Consider the following 19299-nt stretch of genomic DNA (forward strand, 5'->3'; position numbering starts at 1 on the left):
ACCCCCTGCCGCCCCCCGCGACCCAGTTTCTCCGTTTGCTCACACTGGCCAACGGCGTGAGGCACCTGAGTGGAATGCGGACGGTGCCTCCGACAGCTTTCCCGCAGTGCATGATCTCAGGAGGGGCCCCAGAGACGGAATTTTACGACGCCCAGAGCGCTCCTTCTGGACGTGCCCTGGACTCGACTTGGGACTGAGTCTGTGCCACCTAGATTGGCAGGGACTCGGCCAGGTGGACGAGCGGCAAGGCTGGTCAGACGCCGCCTGGGACTCGCTCGCCGTACCTCCAAGGGGCCCAGGCCATGAGGGGGCGGCTGGGGAGACTCCCAGTGCCCGCCCTGTGCCCGGTGGGTTCCCCCTGCCCGCCGCCTGACGCAATCCGAGGCGCCCTTGCTGCATGCCGGCGCTAGAGAAACCTCCCCGGCCGTTGCATCACTCCTGCCAGGTTTGCCACAGAGGTGGAGCCGAACCAATCAGCGGGCGCGCTGGGCCCGGGGCGGGGTTAAGTGAGAAGCACAATACGAAGTTGATTGGCCAAAAGGGGATTTGCCCCGCCCCAATCACCGCGGCAGCTGGCCGTGGTGGGCGTGGTCTCCCGGCAAGAGGGTTTAAAGGGCGCCTCCATGGGGGGCGCTCAGCTGGAGCGACCGAGCGGTGCCAGGCCAGGTGTGTGCGTCCGTCGGTCTTTCCGTGCCCACGCCGGAGACCAGCCCCGGAGGCCGCCTGGGCCTATCCCTGTGCCCGGCACCATGAAGCAGGAGTCTGCAGCCTCAAACACCCCGCCCGCCTCGCAGTCCCCTACACCGTCCGCTCAGTTCCCCCGAAACGACGGCGACCCTCAAGCTCTGTGGATTTTCGGGTACGGCTCCCTGGTGTGGAGGCCCGATTTCGCCTACAGCGACAGCCGTGTGGGCTTCGTGCGCGGTTACAGCCGCCGTTTCTGGCAGGGAGACACCTTCCATCGGGGCAGCGACAAGATGGTGAGCATCCATCCGTGCCCAGGGGAGTGAGGGGGTTGGGGGCGGGATACTGGGCGCCAGTGCCCTGGAATGTCCGGGGCTTTCTGGGCTAATAGAAAGAAATGTGTAAACCTGTGTCTGGGGTTTGTGGCTTATTTAAATGTATGTGTCCAGTGCATCACTGTGATGGCTGGAGTCTGTGAACCTGTGGATCCCTGTATTGATCACCAGTTGGGACCACTGACATCTGTCTTACTGTTTCTCCTACATCCGTGCATCACTCCCCCACCTTCCCCTGCATGAATGGGACTCTGAGCGTGCAGAGCAGGGCACTCTGAGGCGCAGGCCAGCGAGATTGATAAAGGTTTCCTTGCTGATGGCAGAGCTGATTTCTAACTTGTCTGTTTCAAAATCTTTCTTCCCTCCCTAGCCTGGCCGTGTGGTGACGCTCCTTGAAGATCATGAGGTAAGTGCCTGAATCATGAAGGGGACCCTGGCCCAGGGTGAAGGGGGACCGGCAGATAGAGCTCATAGGCTCTTGGCTGCAGGCTAGCTCTGTGTGATGCTTCTCTGGCAGAGTAGAAACGTGTTCTAGCTCAGTGCTTCTCACCGAATCACGTGAGGATCTTGTTAGAATGCAGATCTTAGTTCAGTAGCATGACAGTGGGTCCTGGGACACAGCATTCCTAACAAGCTTACAGGCGATGCCACCGCATCATGGACCACACTTTGAGGAGGAATCCTGTCTTCCCTGGTACTAGACCACTTTGCCAACTGTTTTTTTTTTGTTGTTGTTGTTTTGTTTTGTTTGTCTGTTTTTGAGACAGAGTCTCGCTCTGTTGCCCAGGCTGGAGTGCAGTGATGCGATCTTGGCTCACTGCAACCTCTGCCTTCCAGGTTCAGACGATTCTCCCACTTTAGCCTCCTGAGTAGCCGGGATTACAGGCATGCACCACCACACTCAGCTAGTTTTTGTATTTTTAGTAGAGACAGAGTTTCACCATATTGGCCAGACTGGTCTGGAACTCCTGACCTCAAGTGATCTGCCCACCTCAGCCTCCCAAAGTGCTGGGATTACAGGCGTGAGCTACTGCATCTGGCCTCAACTATTTCTTTCTTTCTTTTTTTTTTTTTTTAAAGACAGAGTCTTGCTCTTGTCACCCAGGCTGAAGTCACTGCAACCTCCACCTCCCGGGTTCAAATGATTCTACTGCCTCACCCTCCCAAGTAGCTGGGATTACAGGTGTGCACCACCATGCCTGGCTAATTTTTGTATTTTTAGTAGAGATGGGGTTTCACCATGTTGGCCAGGCTGGTCTCGACCACCTGACCTGAAGTGATCCACCTGCCTTGGCCTCCCAAAGTGTTGGGATTATAAACATGAGCCACCGCACCTGGCCTTTCAACTGTTCTTAAGAAAGAGGGAACAATGGCTTGAGACCTTTCAGCTGTTCTTAAGAAAGAGGGAACAATGGCTTGAGGACTGCCACCAGATGGCTCATCAGCCTACCACAGCCTCCCTTATAGAGCATAGTCCTGGGTGGGGGTGGCATGCTAGCATAGGAGAGGGAACAGCAAGGAGCTGTCATAACTGACCTTGGGTGTCCTTATTTCTTCCCAGGGCTGCACTTGGGGCGTGGCATATCAAGTGCAAGGGGAGCAGGTAAGCGAAGCCCTGAAGTACCTAAATGTGCGAGAGGCAGTGCTTGGTGGCTACGATACCAAGGAGGTCACCTTCTATCCCCAAGACGCTCCTGACCAGCCACTGAAGGCATTGGCCTATGTGGCCACCCCACAGAACCCTGGCTACCTGGGCCCTGCGCCTGCAGAGGCCATCGCCACGCAGATCCTGGCCTGCCGGGGCTTTTCCGGCCACAACCTTGAATACTTGCTGCGTCTGGCAGACTTCATGCAGCTCTGTGGGCCTCAGGCGCAGGATGAGCACCTGGCAGCCATCGTGGACGCTGTGGGCACCATGTTGCCCTGCTTCTGCCCCACTGAGCAGGCTCTGGCACTGGTGTGAGGGGCTGAGCCCCTGCGGGGAGTGCCCATGTGGACATCAAGGCCAGACCCCCACTCCAGTGCACAAGACAGACTTGCGACCGCTTGAGCCCACTGAGCAGACGTGGTGGGTGGCTGGAGGCTTCTCTTTCTCAGCCCCTGCCAGTCTGCCAGCCTCCAGCTCTCCTGCTTTAAACTTACTACTTGAAACTTTATTTATTGCACCATGTTGGTGTGGTGGGCAGGCGGAGGACCTGCCCTGGACACAGGGGGCCCTGCTGAGCAGTGGCCTCATCCTGGAACTTGACCAGATTCCCCCAAGTGCTGCTGCTAACCCCACACCACCCAGGCCTCCACCTCCCCAGGGAGTCTCCAAGAGGCTCGATCCTCTGCTCACTCAGCCCAGCCATCCATAGCCCTGGGAATTCCACCTGCCAAGGATCCCAGCAGGCTGGACGAGGGATAGTAGGGCATGAAGAGAAGGAGCTCTGCAAGGACTGAGGCCCCGGCCAGCCCTTCTCCTCCACTGGTTCCCCAGGGTAGAGCTGGAGCTGATGCCTGGACACAGCTGCTGAGCCTGGCCTGGGCCTCTTACTCATTTGGTGGTTTCCTTGTCCCTCTGTCTGTCTATCTACTTGTCTGGGCCACTCCTGCCTGTGTGTTGGTCTATTCCTGGGAAGCTCATCACTACTGGCCCTGACAGCTTCCCAGTCTGTCCCATATTGTTATCCATAAAACTATCTCTTTATCTGTGCTGGGCTGGAATGTGGTTCTTTCTCAGGTGGGGGTTTGGGGCAAGCGAGGTGGTGATGCCCTGGAAGGCTCCTAAGAAGGGAAAGGGCTCCCTCTTCCTCTTCTTCCCTCTCTCCCAGGGAGGGGCAGCTGGGCAGGCAGAATTAGCAGGTGACATCACTCTCACGGGTACAGTTCATGCCTTACACATGCAAATAGTGCCCCCTGAGTTGTGCAGAATTCAGCTCATGCTCTACTTGGCAGCGCTGTGAGCAGTGTCCTTGCCACCGACCTGGACTCTGTCTCATCCTGCCCAGCTGCCCCAAGGAGCCTGGCAGGCTTGGAGCTCAGACCAGCTCTTCCTCCAGCTGCAGGGCCAGCGGCTGCCTCTTCCTAACAGCTGGGCCAGAACCCTGGGGTCCTGCCAAAGGAGCCTGTAGGTTAGGGTAGGGTGATGACAACTTCTGAGGCAAGGCTGACGGCAGGGGCCTGTAGCCTGGAGGACCTGGTGTCTCTTTTGCTCTCAGAGTCTGAGTGCTCACTGTTGCCTCCGGGATGTGGCGTTGCCTGTGCCTTCCGCATTGCCATCCCCTGCCCCGGCTCACCCACACTGGACTGTGGGCCCCAAGTTTGCCCTCTGCCTGTCCCCAGATGTTCTTGTCTAGCTCTTGGGGACAGATCACAGCTCCGGGATCTCAGCCTGGTCCTGAGCTTCTCATCAGGAGTGGCCTCTTACTGCTACTCAACCGCTGGACTTGCAGAATGGGGCAGAGCCAAAATGACAGGCTTTAGCAGTAGAATAGCTTGAGGTCAAGGGCTGGGCATGGTGGCTCATGCCTGTAATCCCAGCACTTTGGGAGGCCAAGGTGGGAGAATCACTTGAGCCCAGGAATTCGAGACCAGCCTGGACAACATAGTGAGACCCCCATCTCTATAAAAAATACAAAGGAAATTAAAAAAAAAAAAGTGCCTTGAGAGTCCAACCCAGCCTCCTCCTCATTGCCCAGTCACCTCGGGAAAAGCCTTCAGCCCTCTTGGCATGAGTTCAGTCTCTGTGAGGGGATGATGCTGTGGGATGATGTATGGGGCAGGCTGGGTAGTATGTGTAGCTGCTGTTCTTGAGGCCGGTGTCCTGGATTGGTCTTGGTGTCCCTGGCAGGGTCAACTCCGATCAAATTGGGCAGCCGTTGTGACTGGGGAGGTGCCATGCCTGGGCCGTGTGCTCCTGTCTTGGCGGCGTTGTGTCTTGGCCATTGATAGGAAGAGTGTGGAGTCCAGCCAGGTTCTTCTGGGAGCCTGGTGAGGGCAACACAAAAGGAGGAGGCAGCAGGTGGCAGGGAGCCCTGGACAGCTGCCTCCTGTGCTTCCTGGGCCTCTTGCCAGCCAGCCAGAGCAGAGCCCTGCTCTACCCTGGGAGTTGATGGTGGGGAGGGCTGCTTGCCAGCTGCACGTAGGGGGCTTGCATCCATCAAGCCGTTCAATCAGCAAGTATTTCCTTAAGCTCCCGCTGTGTACCACGCACCATTCCAGGCTCTGGGGATACAGCGGTAAAGAACTCCTCCTGAAGGAACTTGGAGTCTAGAAACTGATGGTGACCATTCAGCGTGGAACAGGAGGAGAAGAGGGCCTTGCGCACCCAGAAAGGGCTTCTGATGTGAGCAGGGCGGTCAGGGCAGGCCGCCTTGGCTTCCTCGGAGAGGGAACCTGAGAAGGGGCCTCTCAGGAACAGAGAGTAAGGGAACAGCACGTGCCTGAGGGGAGGCAAGCTCAGACCAGCAGGAACAGAGTGGCTCGGACAGGAGACACGGGCCAGACAGGTGGCAGGACTGCCGGCCTGGTGATCTGTGCTGTGCCATGCTGCGGGGTCGCATTCCTCCTGGGCCAGTGGGGGCCTCTGGTGGATTCTGAGCAGGGCAGAGATGTGCTTAAGAGAGAACACTGGCTGAAGTCACATTGGAGGAGAGAGGCCAGAGGGAGGTGAAGGGTGCCCAAGCCGAGGCATGCCAATGCGAATGGACAGGGGAGGGACTGCAGAATCGTTTAGGGGTGAGGTTGACAGCATTTGGTGGCTGGTTCGATAAGCAGAGTGAAGGGAGGGTAGGGACAGTAGGGCTGGGGCTCCTGGGGCGGTGGCAGATCTGGAAAGGGTTGGGGGAAATAGCCTTGCGTTTAAGTTAGGGGTGCCTGTGCGGGGAGGAGGGCCTTCCACGGGGATGTTCAGGGCAGCCGGATATATTGGTGTGGGAGTCAGGAGAGAAAGCTGGGCTGGAGTTAGAGACTTGGAAACCACACATGTGGAGACGAGGCTTAAACCTCTGGTAAGGGGAGGAGAGAACAGGGCCGGGCCAGGCCCTGAGGACCCCAGCCCCGGTGGTCTGAGCAAAGCAAGAAGAGGTGTTAGGAACAAGTGCTGGAGAGGTAGGCAGAGAACCAGGAAAAGGCAGTGTGCGGAGAGCCAGGGTGGAAGGTGTCTCTCGGAGGTGCACGACGTGGTCACGCTGCCAAGATGTCAAGGGAAAGGAGGACGGAAGAGTGTCCACTGGATGAAATGCCAGGGGGGTCCCTTGTGGCTTCAGTGAGAGCAATTTCAGGAACAGTATGGGAAGCCACAGGGCAGGGCCGAGGAGCCAGTGGGAGGGGAAGCAGCTTTCAGGAAACATGGTTGCTAAGAAGAGAGAGAAACAGGGATAACTGAGGAAACGGTAGGTGCAGGGCTCTCAGGACCCCTTCACGAATGAAAAATTGTGGAGGACCCCAAGAGCTTTTGTTTATGTGGGATATAGTTATTAACATTTACTGTAGTAGTGTGGTGGCTCACGCCTGTAATCCCAGCACTTTGGGAGGCCAAAGGCAGGCAGATCACTTGAGGTCAGGAGTTCAAGATCAGCCTGAACAACATGGTGAAACCCCGTCTCTACTGAAAAATACAAAAGTAAGCCAGGGGTGGTGGTGGGCACCTGTAGTACCAGCTACTTGGGAGGCTGAGGCAGGGGAATCACTTGAACCTGGGAGGCGGAGGTTGCAGTGAGCCAAGATCGTGCCACTGCACTCCAGCCTGGGCAACAGAGCAAGACTCCATCTAAAAAAAAAAAAAAGTTTTCTGATTGTTTCTTTTCCTCTTTAGTTGGGAGAGACTTGAGCAGGGTGATGTTTGGGTGCCCAACCTTAGGCCGCAGCATTAGGGAATGTCAGAGTTAGCAGGGGCTACAGAATCATCCCATCCGTGCCTCTAGGACATCCTCCTGGAGAGCCAGGAGTCGCTGGGAAGGATCAGCCCATTCATTGCTTTTTATTGAGCCTACAACAGTCCAGGCCCCTTGGCCTCCCACTGCTGTGGGCAGCAGACAAACACAACCACTCTCGCACCTAGCCTGGGAAGGGTAACGAGAGCTCAGGGACGGGCAAGGCTGGCTGGCTCTGGGGGCCTCAGAGAAGCAGTAGAAATCCAGCAGGTAGAAGGGGCATTCCGGCAAAGGAGAAAGGGCCACGATGAGTGGCTGATGCTCTGGGGCACTGGGGAGGAGGCAGGAAGCTGCTCTGGGGTCGGATGGTAGAGGAAGTGTTAGAGGACAAATGTAGAGGACATTCTCTTGTAGAGAAGTTGACTTCTGTAGTGATGTTTGTGTTTTTTTCACATTTTCCTTCCCACCGAAGGGTCTCTTGTTTGTTTTGTTCTTTTTCTTTGTTTTGTCTGCTTTAAGGTAGACTCGTGTGTTGTTCAGGCCTGGAGGCTTGTGCTTGTAGCCAGAGAAAGATGGGTTGCCGTGCACAAGAGGTGGCGGGAGGCTGCTGAGATGTTCCAGGCAGGTGCTGGCGAGGCCTGGAGGAAAGGCAGGAGCTGGGACGGTGGTGGATCTGCCTCCTGGCAGCCCGCTGGAAATTGAAGCAAGCAGGAGGGAGGAGATTGGGGATCCCAGGATTTTGCCAAGAGGGTGGGGTCTCTCATCAGCAGGGAACAGGGACTGTGCAGGAGGATGTGGCCTTCGTGTACCTTTCTAGGGCTGGTGGGGGTCTCTCCAGGTTGTCCCCCACTGGGCTACAGGAAGGACCGCATTCCTCTGAGGGCTGTCATGCCCTTGAAGAGGGAAATGTTAGTTGGAGAAGCAGAAGGTGTGGGAAGAAGGACCACAAATGGGTGAGACTCCCCCGTTCCCCAGGCCTGGATCTGAAGAGGTGTCGGATGCTCCAGGGCCAAGGCCAGGAGAGGGGAGGCAGTGATCACAGGGCGTGTCCCAGATGGCCGGAGTGTGAGCAGAGGGCCCCGCCGCTCCGTGAGGGTAGGGCGACCGTGGATCCCGGCATGGCCAGGTCAGCCCTAGTTTATTCTGTTGTTCTGCAGTAATTATGACTTTGACTCTCAAAAGTGTCCCAGTTTGGACACTAAATTACATGGTGGCTGTAGAGAACGGGGACACAGCAGGGTCACTTTATTAATGGAGCTGGTGGCTGTCAGACGGGCTTGGCCAAAGCCTGCAGGAGCCTGTCCTCTACCCTTCACTGCCAGCCCAGTGACTGGGGCCCCGCTCAGGGCACAAAGCCTGGGGTGGCGGCCAGGGAGGACCGCTGTCCTCTATCCTTCCTCTTGCTGCCTGTGGAGAGTCCCCTGCAGCCCTGTCCTTCCTCCTCAGCTTGCCCTGGCCTCACCCTTGCCCTAGGCATTTCTTTGGGCATGAGGAGAGCTCGACACACCCTGAAGGTTCAACCAGGTCCTCAGCCTTTCCTGGTGGCACCATCTTTACCCCAGGGAACTCAATTTTCTGTACCCCTGCCCCACCCCCAGCCCTAGCTGAGCCTTCCTGCCTCTCCTCCCTGCCTGGGACTGCGCTATGCACTCCTCGCTCTCACCCCCTGTGCCTCTGTTCCTCCGCCTGGCACTGCTGTCCCCATTTTGGCTCCATCCTGGCTCCTGCCCCTCGCCAGGCCTCTGCCCGGACCATCCGCTCCCCAGGAAGCTTCAGCCCTGGGGTGCCCATGCCCACAAGCCCACCCCAGCCCTGACACCTCCCAGCTGAGCCAGGAACCTGGGTCTGGGCTCCCTCCTCAACCCTCAAAAGTTCTGCCCATCTCACCTGCCGATAGAATTTACAGTACCTGCCCTACTTCCACCACTGTCACCCCACTCTTTCCAAATGCATCTACCATCCTGTTCTGTGCCCTGTATATTCATTTTCCACATAATTTAAAATGCAGGTCTGGCCAGGCCCCCTCCACACGGACAACCTGGGTCCTGCTCTCCCCAGACCCCAGCCACCTGCGACCCCTCCTGCCTCATGCTACCTGTGGCCACTCAGCCTTTGCTCCTGCTGCTGTCCCGACTGAGACGTCCTTCTAACCACCTTGCCCACCCTCTCTCACCCCTCAGCACCTGCCCTGGCTTCACGCTGCCGCCTCCCAGCCACCTGGTACCCTCCACAGCGCCGCCCCTGCCGCTTCTGCCCAGATCTGTTCTGTGCCCAGCCCGTATTATTGGCTTGATCTACTTGCAGGTCTGTCCTCACCAACTTGAACACCCCCGAGGGCAGGAACGGTTTACCTCAGCATAGAGCACAGTTCCAGGGCCCCAGGAGGAGCTCAGAGGACCTGTGGGAAATGTGGTTCCTATGGGCAATGACTCCCTGAATGCAACGTCACGTGTCACCTTGGAGGGAAAGACCCGATAAAAACCTTAATCATATTCAAGGGTAAGTGCCAGCCTGCCTCCCCAGGCTATTATTCAATCTGAAGGATTATGTGCAAGGTGCAGGAATGTGGGGCTGGAAGCCACATGGGCAAGGGCAGACCAGCCAGGCATGGCGGCCCTGGCGGGTACCTGATTGCGGCAGCGCAGACCACGCTGCTGGCCCCCACCTCCATCTTGGCTGGGTTCGTTTCTTTCTTCCTTGATCTGTCTGTGAGAGGCCAGGGCCCCAAATGCATACCAGGGGAAGGGGCTGCCTCTTGCTAGTTCCCCCACCTGGGGTGCTAAGCTAGAGGGGCATTTGCGTCTTTCATGGAGTGGTGTCCCCACACCCACCATCTCTCTCCTGTCCCGACAGGAAAGGAGCTTGGCTTTTCCTGGGCACAGCCTAACGGTGTTGGTAACCGGGGTAGGAAGGGGACTCGGGTGAGTAACGTACCCACCTGTGGCTTCCCCCAGCCAGTCATGTCCAGCCAGGCACAGCCCCTCATGGGGCCCAGTCATGTCCTGTGCCAGGCAAAGAGGGTGGCAGGAGAAGGGGAGGGGCTCTGGCAGGAGGGACGGGGAGTCCATGGGTGGTGAAAGCTGATGACAAGCTGCTCACATGGGATGCCTTCCATAGGAGCAGGCCCGTGCCTATGAGGTTTCCAGAGGGAGACCCGGTTCCTTCTCCCAGGCCACCTGCAGCCGTACAGTGTGATGTGCACTGACAGGTGGGGGCTGGTGGGGCAGAAACCTGGGACATCCCTGCCACAGACAAGGACCTTCTCACCTTGGGGCTTGTACCCTTCTCCATTTCCTCATCCTAAAAATCTCATCCCTACCAGCTCTACCCTAGCTAATTTGTCACTCAGGCTCTAGGGCTCAGCTGAGATGTCACCTCCTCTAGGAAGCCTTCCCTGAACCTTCCCTACCCTTGACCACCTAGGTCTGGCTTTGGGGCCCTGCCATGCATCTCTGCCACTCGTACTGTTTCTCTTGCAGCTTCTTTTTTTTTTGAGACGGAGTCTCGCTCTGCCGCCCAGGCTGGAGTGCAGTGGCCGGATCTCAGCTCACTGCAGGCTCCGCCTCCCGGTTTCACGCCATTCTCCTGCCTCAGCCTCCCCAGTAGCTGGGACTACAGGCGCCCGCCACCTCGCCCGGCTAGTTTTTTGTATTTTTAGTAGAGACGGGGGTTTCACCGTGTCAGCCAGGATGGTCTCGATCTCCTGACCTCGTGATCCGCCCGCCTCGGCCTCCCAAAGTGCTGGGATTACAGGCTTGAGCCACCGCGCCCGGCCTCTCTTGCAGCTTCTATTGCACCATGTCCTCGTCGATTCTTCTTCATTCTGTGAGCCCAAGAGGGCAGGGACCAAGGTCATGTATCCCAGCAGAGCCTGCACATAGGAGGTACTTAGGTCGTGTTGGTTGGCTGAAAGCCCTGTCACCCAGCAAGAGGCAGGCAGTGATGAGGGGACCTCACAGGGGTGCTCTGGACTGTTACCTCAGAAGAGGAACTATGCAGAGTGGGGCGGGCTGGCTGGGGATGCAGCCGAGGGAGGAGGCTGACCTCCCATGGCCACCCCGCACCTCCACGTGCACCAGGGCTTGCCACTGGGTCAGGGCACTGGACTGCTGTTTAGATGCAAAGAAAGAGCCCTGGGCTGGGAGTCTGGAGGTCCCAGTCTCTGTGTTCAGCAGTGTGTTTTAGTCAAGGCACTTTTACTCTCCCTGGACTTCCGTCTCCTCAAATGCAAAATGAAGAGCTGGACCGGAAACTTGTTCCATCCAGTTCCAATATCTCCTCTTTTGCACGAAGGACGTGGGCTTGGAGTCAGAGGAACTGGGTTCAAGAGCTGGGGCTCCATTTACCAGATGTAAGTCCTTGGCCAGGTTACTTAATCTCCCAAAGCTGCAATTTTCTCACCTGTAGAGCGGGACTGACAACCATTAGCTACCTCTCAGATTCTTGGGATTAGATATGCTTTCGGGTGAAAACGCTCCATACAGTTTAAGGCACTATGTGACTGCTGATTATTATTGTGGTTATTTTTTCTTTTCTATTTAACTAATTAATTAATTATTATTTACTTAGCAACAGGGTCTCCCTATGTTGCCTAGGCTAGCCTCAAAACCCTGGGCTCAAATGATCCTCCCATCTTGGCCTTCCAAAATACTGGGTTTATAGGCAGGAGCCACCCACCCAGCCTGGTTGTTATTGCTCTTGATAGCATTATTTTTCACCAATACCTAATTAGTTATTTGATGATCTCTCATCTCACTAGAGCTAAGCTCCAGGAAGGCAGGAGCTGGCATGTTCCTGTTTTGTTTTGGTTTGGTTTTGGTTTTTTGTTTTTTGTTTTTTTTTTTGAGACGGAGTCTCTCTCTGTTGCCCAGGCAGGCTGAAGTGCAGTGACACAACCTCGGCTCACTGCAAACTCCGCCTCCTGGGTTCAAGCGATTCTCCTGCCTCAGCCTCCCAAGTAGCTGGGATTACAGGTGCCTGCCACCATGCCCAGCTACTTTTTGTATTTGTAATAGAGACGGGGTTTCACCACGTTGGCCACGCTGATCTCAAACTCCTGGACTCAGGTGATCCGCCCGCCTCAGTCTCCCAAAGTGCTGGGATGACAGGTGTGAGCCATTGCACCTGGCCTCCTGTTGTATTACAGGCGTAAGCCATTGCACCTGGCCTCCTGTTGTATTACAGGCGTGAGCTACCGCACCTGGCCTCCTGTTGTATTACAGGCGTGAGCCATTGCACCTGGCCTCCTGTTGTATTACAGGCGTAAGCTACTACACCTGGCCTCCTGTTGTATTACAGGCGTGAGCCATTGCACCTGGCCTCCTGTTGTATTACAGGCGTAAGCTACTACACCTGGCCTCCTATTGTATTACAGGCATGAGCTACTACGCCTGGCCTCCTGTTGTATTATAGGTGTGGGCCACTGCGCCTGGCCTCCTGTTGTATTACAGGCGTGAGCCACTGCGCCCGGCCTCCTGTTGTATTACAGGCGTGAGCCACTACACCTGGCCTCCTGTTGTATTACAGGAATGAGCTACTACACCTGGCCTCCTGTTGTATTACAGGCGTGGGCCACTGCGCCCGGCCTCCTGTTGTATTACAGGCGTGAGCCACTGCGCCCGGCCTCCTGTTGTATTCTTGGTGGCCAGCTCGAAGCCTGGCTTATCTTAGGTCCTTGAAAGAATTTTGCTCAATAAATAAATGGCTAAATGAGTTGAATGGAATGAATACACAAATGAATGAACTCCACTTACTTAGCAGGGCAAATAAGATTGACTGGGCTGGAGGGAGAGAGGGAAGCGTGGGAGGAGGCAGGGAGCAGAAATGCCTCCTGGGCCGCCCAGGCTGTGCTGCGTTGGTAGAGGCAGGAGGGAAATAGGGAAAAAAACAACTAAGGGCAGTGAGGCAAGGCCACTTCCCAATCCTGCCTGGGCGAGGCGCCTTGCAGGGGCCCCTGCGTCTGAGCCCTCTCTCTGGACATGCTCTCCTCTGCTTTTCACACCCCCTGCCAGGTCAGCCAGCTGAGGAGAGGGCGGAGGAAGGAGGGCTGGCTGCAGCCAGGACATTCTGGTTTGTTTACCAACAGCACAATCCTCCTGGGCCATGACACAGTCAGCAGCATCTGACCCAGTTAAATATATCTCCTCTACCGGCCTGGACCACACAGCCAGCCCCTGCAGGCCACGTAGACCAGGGACCACCCGCTCATCCTTCTGGCTTGGCGCTGGGCCTCCTCCTGACCCCAGAGCCTTGCGTCCCCAGGGAGCAAATGGCTGATCCGGGTCTGAAATAAACTGCAGTCTCTAGTTGAACTCATGTAGATAGTTTCATCTTGGACAGAATCGGAGGATTTAAGGGGGAAAACTCTATTTGTCCAGCAGTAAACAATAAAATAGCTCATCTCCCTTGGACGGCATATTTGTAGTCATTATGAATGTTTATGAAGAGTGTCTGCTAATGTTAAGAAACATTTTAGGCCGGGCGCGGTGGCTCAAGCCTGTAATCCCAGCACTTTGGGAGGCCGAGACGGGCGGATCACAAGGTCAGGAGATCGAGACCATCCTGGCTAACATGGTGAAACCCCGTCTCTACTAAAAATACAAAAAACTAGCCGGGCGAGGTGGCGGGCGCCTGTAGTCCCAGCTACTCTGGAGGCTGAGGCAGGAGAATGGCGTGAACCCGGGAGGCGGAGCTTGCAGTGAGCTGAGACCCGGCCACTGCACTCCAGCCTGGGCGACAGAGCGAGACTCCGTCTCAAAAAAAAAAAAAAAACAAAAACATTTTAGTCTCTTTACATAACTCTCTATTAATGTTATTACTCTAGTGTTAAGTGGTACAAAAAGCATACAAAATTAGATACATAACGTGAGTATAATCCTGTTTTTTAAAAAGCATATAAATATGTCTGGAAGGAATCGCAAGAAACTGTCAACGGAGTTTGCCTCCCAGGAGGAGAACTGGGCTCTAGGGGATGAGATGGGGGAGACTTTTTCTTTTTATGCCCTTTTGTATGCTTTTAATTTTGAACTGTGCAAGTTTATTATGTATTCATAAGCAGATAAGTAAAAAAATAAAATAAAATACAGATCTGACAAAGAAAACGCTTTTATGCACAAAAAGAGAGGGGCCAGAAATAACACGCAGAGGTAGAGAGTACTCATGTGGGTGATGGGCGGTGAAGAGAGGCTTCCTTCTCTACTGAGAGAAAAGCTGGCCTTATGCCCAGATAAAACAAAACGTCCGCCTTACAAACCGGTGCAAGTGATTATCAAAGCTCAGCATCCGAGGCGTAACAAAGACATACCTGCCTTAAAATATTTCCCCACGGCACCTGAAATTGCAGCCTTTGGAGTTGTTCCTTAGTCTGAAGTACAGCTTCTTCAAAGTCTCCTTGCAAACATTCAGGGGCAGCGGGTGTTACCATGTTATTTTTATGTTTAGTTTTATATTATTTTTTGAGATGGAGTCTTGCTCTCTGGCCCAGGCTGGAGTGCAGTGGCACGATCTCAGCTCATTGCAATCTCTGCCTCCTGGGTTCAAGCTATTCTCCTGCCTGAGCCTCCTGAGTACCTGGGATTACAGGCGCTTGATGCCACGCCCGGCTAATTTTTTGTATTTTTAGTAGAGACTGGATTTCGCCATTTTGGGCAGGCTGGTCTCGAACTCCTGACCTCAGGTGATCAGCCCACCTTGGCCTCCCAAAGTGCTGGGGTTACAGGCATGAGCCCGCGCCTGGCCATGTTATTTTATCACATGGACTGAAATGAAATAGGGAGACACACTGTGAGAAAGTTTTCATTGGGACTGGGCATGGTGTCTTGCTCCTGTAAACCCAGCACTTTGGGAGGCCAAGGTAGGAGGATCACTTGAGCCTGTGAGTTTGAGACCAGTTTGGGCAATATAGTGAGACCTTAGCTCTACAAAAAAAAATTCTTTTTTAAAAAGAAAGTTTTGATTCATTTCTTGTTTTTGAGTTTATTCTTAATTTCCCATACAAATATAAACTTTCTCCTAATAGCACTGATTATAAAATAGCACATGATCAAGTAGCAAATTTGGAAAATACAGAATGTTATAAAGAATTTAAAAATCAGGCTTGGTGGCTCACGCCTATAATTCGTGTACTTTGGGAGGCAGAGGTAGGAGGATGACTTGAGTCCAGGAGTTCAAGACCAGCTTGGGCAACATGGCAAAACCCTGTCTCTAAATAAATTAAAATCAGCTGGGCATGGTGGCATACATCTGTGGTCCCAGTTACTTAGGTGTCTGAGGTGAGAGGATCACTTGAGCCTGCGAGGTTGAGGCTGCAGTGAGCCAAGATTGTGCCACTGTACTCCAGCCTAGGCGACAGTGAAATCCTCTCTCTCAAAAAAAAAAGAAAAGAAAAGAATTTAAAAATCGAACCATGTACATCACATCCCGGAGGGAGCAGAGAGCCTGGCACATTCCAAGAGAAAAAAGGAAAAAAAAAAATGATGTGAGCTAGACAGCAGTGTTGCAGGCTAAAGTTGCAAGGCCTGAGGACCCCATTAGCTCTGCAGCCTTTGTTGAGCCCAGCAGGAAACCACTAAGGACTTGGAAGCAGAACAGGGACAGAAGTGTTTTTTGTTTGTTTACATGCGGGATCTGCTATTGTTGTCCAGGCTGGTCCTGAACTCCTGGCCTCAAGCAATGCTCCCACCTCAGCCCCCAAAGTAGCTGGGATTACAAGGATGAGCCACTGTGCCTGGCTCAGTGACAGGGTTTTAAAAGAACACTTGAGCTGGGCCAGGCACAGTGGCTCACACCTGTAGTTCCAGCATTTTGAGAGACTGAGGCAGGAGGATCGCTTGAACCCACAAGTTCAAGATCAGCCTGGGCAACATAGTGAGATCCTATCTCTAAAAAAAAAAAGTTTTTTAATTAGCCAGGTATGATGGTGCACCTTTGTAGTTCCAGCTACTCAAGAGGCTAAGGTAGGAGGATCTCTTGAGCCCCGGGAGGTCAAGGTTACCGTGAGTTGTGATCATGTCACTGCACTTCAGCCTGGGTGACAGGGTGACACCCCTGTCTCAAAATAAAAGACAACACTTGAGCTGTAGATTGGATCACAATAAGAGGTATCCATTATGCTTGGAGAAATTTAAAAATGAGATAAAAGGTATCGTGGAATAGACTGTTCATATGTACTGGAAATAGAAAGGAATATGAGAAGTAGGATATGCTAGAAATGCAGAAATAAAATGACAATTAAAAAAAGAACTTAGAAATCATTCATAATTCCACCATCCAGGAAAGCTGACTTCCTTCTAGTGCTCCCTCTTTGCGTCCTACTTTTCTCCTAAGAGTATATTCTGAGCGTTTTCCCATGATATCAAATATTCTTGAGAATATGATTTTTACTGGCCACCTAATCATTCTATCATATAGATATGCAAACATGTATTTGGCCAGTCCTGTGTTGTGAGGCGTTCGGGTTGTCTCAAGTTTTTGCTAGGTTCAATTACGCTGCCATGGACTTTTCGTCCAAGTTGGATGTAACAGAAAACCTAGTTCAAACAAGCAGGAAGCAAACAGGAGTCAGTGGCGAAACTCAGCAGTGAAGAGGAAAGAAGCTTTGGGCAAGGCTCAGTCAGGGATCCTGCTCCATTTCCCTGGAGTTCTTCAGGGTTTGCCCTTCTCTGTTGGCAGTGGTGCCCTCAGGCTGGCTCCTCTGCAGCCCTTGGGTGATAAACTTTTCTGTTCGTGACCATGGGAGTGGCCTGTTTTGCGCTGACTGGGCCACCTGATGAAAGGCTAGGAATGAGGGAGGGAATCTATAACCCTGAGTGTCTTGGGTCTGGGTTCCCAGTCCGTCCTTGAGCGGGCAACTGTGGCAAGACATGTGAGGGTGGCTGTTGCACGATGTAGGGGAACGGGGGGAAATGCTGAGGACATAACCAAAGAACATCCTCTGGCTACTCAGAGAGGGCCTGTAGACCAGCAGCCTCCGCATCACCTGGGAACTTACTGGACATGACTCCCAGACCTAGCAGATCAGTCTGCATTTTCATAAGACTTCCAGGAGGCAGTTCTCACATTGAAGTTGAGAAGCCCTGCCCTCTGGCACCCTTGTGTAGGGATCCCTGAAAATAGAATGGCTGGATCAACAGCATGGATGTTTTAAAAATTATTATTATTATTTTTTTTTTTTTTTTTTGAGATGGAGTTTCGCTCTTGTTTCCCAGGCTGGAGTGCAATGGCGGGATCTCAGTTCACTGCAAACTCCGTCTCCCGGGTTCAAGCAATTCTCCTGCCTCAGCCTCCTGAGTAGCTGGGACTACAGGCGCCCGCCACCTCGCCTGGCTAATGTTTTGTATTTTTAGTAGAGACGGGGTTTCACCGTATTAACCAGGATGGTCTCCATCTCCTGACCTCGTGATCCGCCCGCCTCAGCTGCCCAAAGTGCTGGGATTACAGGCGTGAGCCACTGTGCCCGGCCAGCCTGAAAATTCTTAATACACATTGTCAAATTGTTCTATAAAAGGTTCTGTCTCTTCACATTCCCACCTTGGGATCTGGGTGTTTGAGGCCTAAAACTCATGCAACTTGGGGAAGCCCTTTTTAAGAAAAAGAATAAACAATTAAGTACAAAAGTGAATATTTAGAATAACAGAAAATTTAAGGATACCTTGGCCAGGCATGGTCGCTTACGCCTGTAATCTCAGCACTTTGGGAGGGCGAGGTGGGATGACTGCTTGAGCTCAGGAGTTGAGACCAGCCTGAGCAACACAGTGAGACTCTGTCTCTACCAAAGTTAAAAAAAAAAATTAGCCGGGCATAGTGGTGCACACCTGCAGTCCCAGCTGCTTGGGGGGCTGAGGTAGGAGGATCACTTGAACCCTGAAAGTCGAGGCTGCAGTGAGCCCTGATCATACCATTGCACTACAGCCTGGGTGACAGAGCGAGACCCTGTCTCAAAAAAAAAAAAAAAAATGCCTCAAAAATCATAAAATAACATCATTGGTTTTAATTATCAATAGGTTGAAACATTTGAAAATGCGTTATTTGTAAGTAAAAATAGTCGTATGGTGAGAGAGCAATTCCACGTTGTTCAACCTACTTTTTCACTACATTTCTGGCTGCATTTTCTTTTCCTTAGCAACTTTATTGAAATGCAATTACCCTACCATACAATTTAGCCATTAAAGTGTACAATTCAATGGCTTTTACTGTATATTCACAGAACTATGCAGCTTTCATTACTATCAATTTTAGGACATTTTGTTTCATCAGACCAAAAATAAACCCTATTCCCCTTTGCTGATACTACTCAGTCCCCTCATCCCTAGGTAACCACGAATGTATTTTCTGTTTCTATGTATTTTCCTGTTCTGGACATTTCATAATCATACAATTGTGGTCGTTTATGCCTGAATTCTTTCACTTATTATTACTATTTTTTCTGAGATCTAGCAGAAATTGTTTTCAAGCTTCATTCACATCATAGCATATATCAAGTTCATTCCTTTCTATTGCTAAATACTATTGCATTGTATGGACATATCACATTTTATCCATTCATCAGTTAATGGATATTCAGTTGTTTCTATTTTTTTTTAACTATTGTGAATAATGCTGCTGTGAACATTTGTGTACAGGTTTCTTTCTTTTTCTTTGTTTTTTTTTTTTTTTTTTTTTTTTTTGAGACGGAGTCTCGCTCTGTCGCCCAGGTTGGAGTGCAGTGGCGCGATCTCAGCTCACTGCAATCTCTGCCTCCTGGGTTCAAGTGATTCTCCTGCCTCGGCCTCCCGAGTAGTTGGGATTATAGGCATCCACCACCATGCCCGGCTAATCTTTGTATTTTTAGTACAGATGGGATTTTACCATGTTGACCAGGCTGGTCTCAAACTCCTGACCTCAGATGATCCGCCTGCCTCGGCCTCCCAAAGTGCTGGGATTACAGGTGTGAGCCACCGCACCCGGCCTGTGTACGAGTTTATGTGTGGATGTTTTTTCATATCTATTTCTCTTGGGTATGTACCTAGGAATGGAATTCCTGGGTCACATGACAAACCATCTTAATAAAAGTTCTCCAGAGAAACAAAACCAATAGGATGTAGACATGAAGTAGAGACTTCTTTTTTTTTTTTTTTTTTTTTTTTGAGACGGAGTCTCGCTCTGTCGCCCAGGCTGGAGTGCAGTGGCGCAATCTCGGCTCACTGCAAGCTCCGCCTCCTGGGTTCACGCCATTCTCCTGCCTCAGCCTCCCGAGTAGCTGGGACTACAGGCGCCCACCCCTGCGCCCGGCTAATTTTTTCTATTTTTAGTAGAGACGGGGTTTCACCGTGGTCTCGATCTCCTGACCTTGTGATCCGCCCACCTCGGCCTCCCAAAGTGCTGGGATTACAGGCGTGAGCCACCACGCCCGGCGAAGTAGAGACTTCTTATAACGAGCAAGCTGGAGA

The 19299-nt window shown here is 52.8% G+C and overlaps 2 protein-coding genes across 2 annotated transcripts in view; one reads left to right on the top strand and one right to left on the bottom strand.

Annotated features, from left to right (window-relative positions):
* The window catches only part of DNAJC17 (DnaJ heat shock protein family (Hsp40) member C17), a 248318-nt gene that overhangs the window by 202279 nt on the left and 26740 nt on the right, over nt 1-19299 (bottom strand). The gene's annotated exons all lie outside the window — the stretch shown is intronic.
* CHAC1 (ChaC glutathione specific gamma-glutamylcyclotransferase 1) lies at nt 581-3708 on the top strand. The gene is made up of 3 exons (XM_050799567.1): nt 581-980; nt 1390-1425; nt 2581-3708. Exons 1-3 carry the CDS (start codon nt 624-626, stop codon nt 2980-2982), a joined length of 795 nt encoding a protein of 264 aa, XP_050655524.1. The 5' UTR covers nt 581-623; the 3' UTR covers nt 2983-3708.

Source organism: Macaca thibetana, chromosome 7 (genome assembly GCF_024542745.1).
Source record: "Macaca thibetana thibetana isolate TM-01 chromosome 7, ASM2454274v1, whole genome shotgun sequence".
Classification (NCBI taxonomy): Eukaryota; Metazoa; Chordata; class Mammalia; order Primates; family Cercopithecidae; genus Macaca; species Macaca thibetana.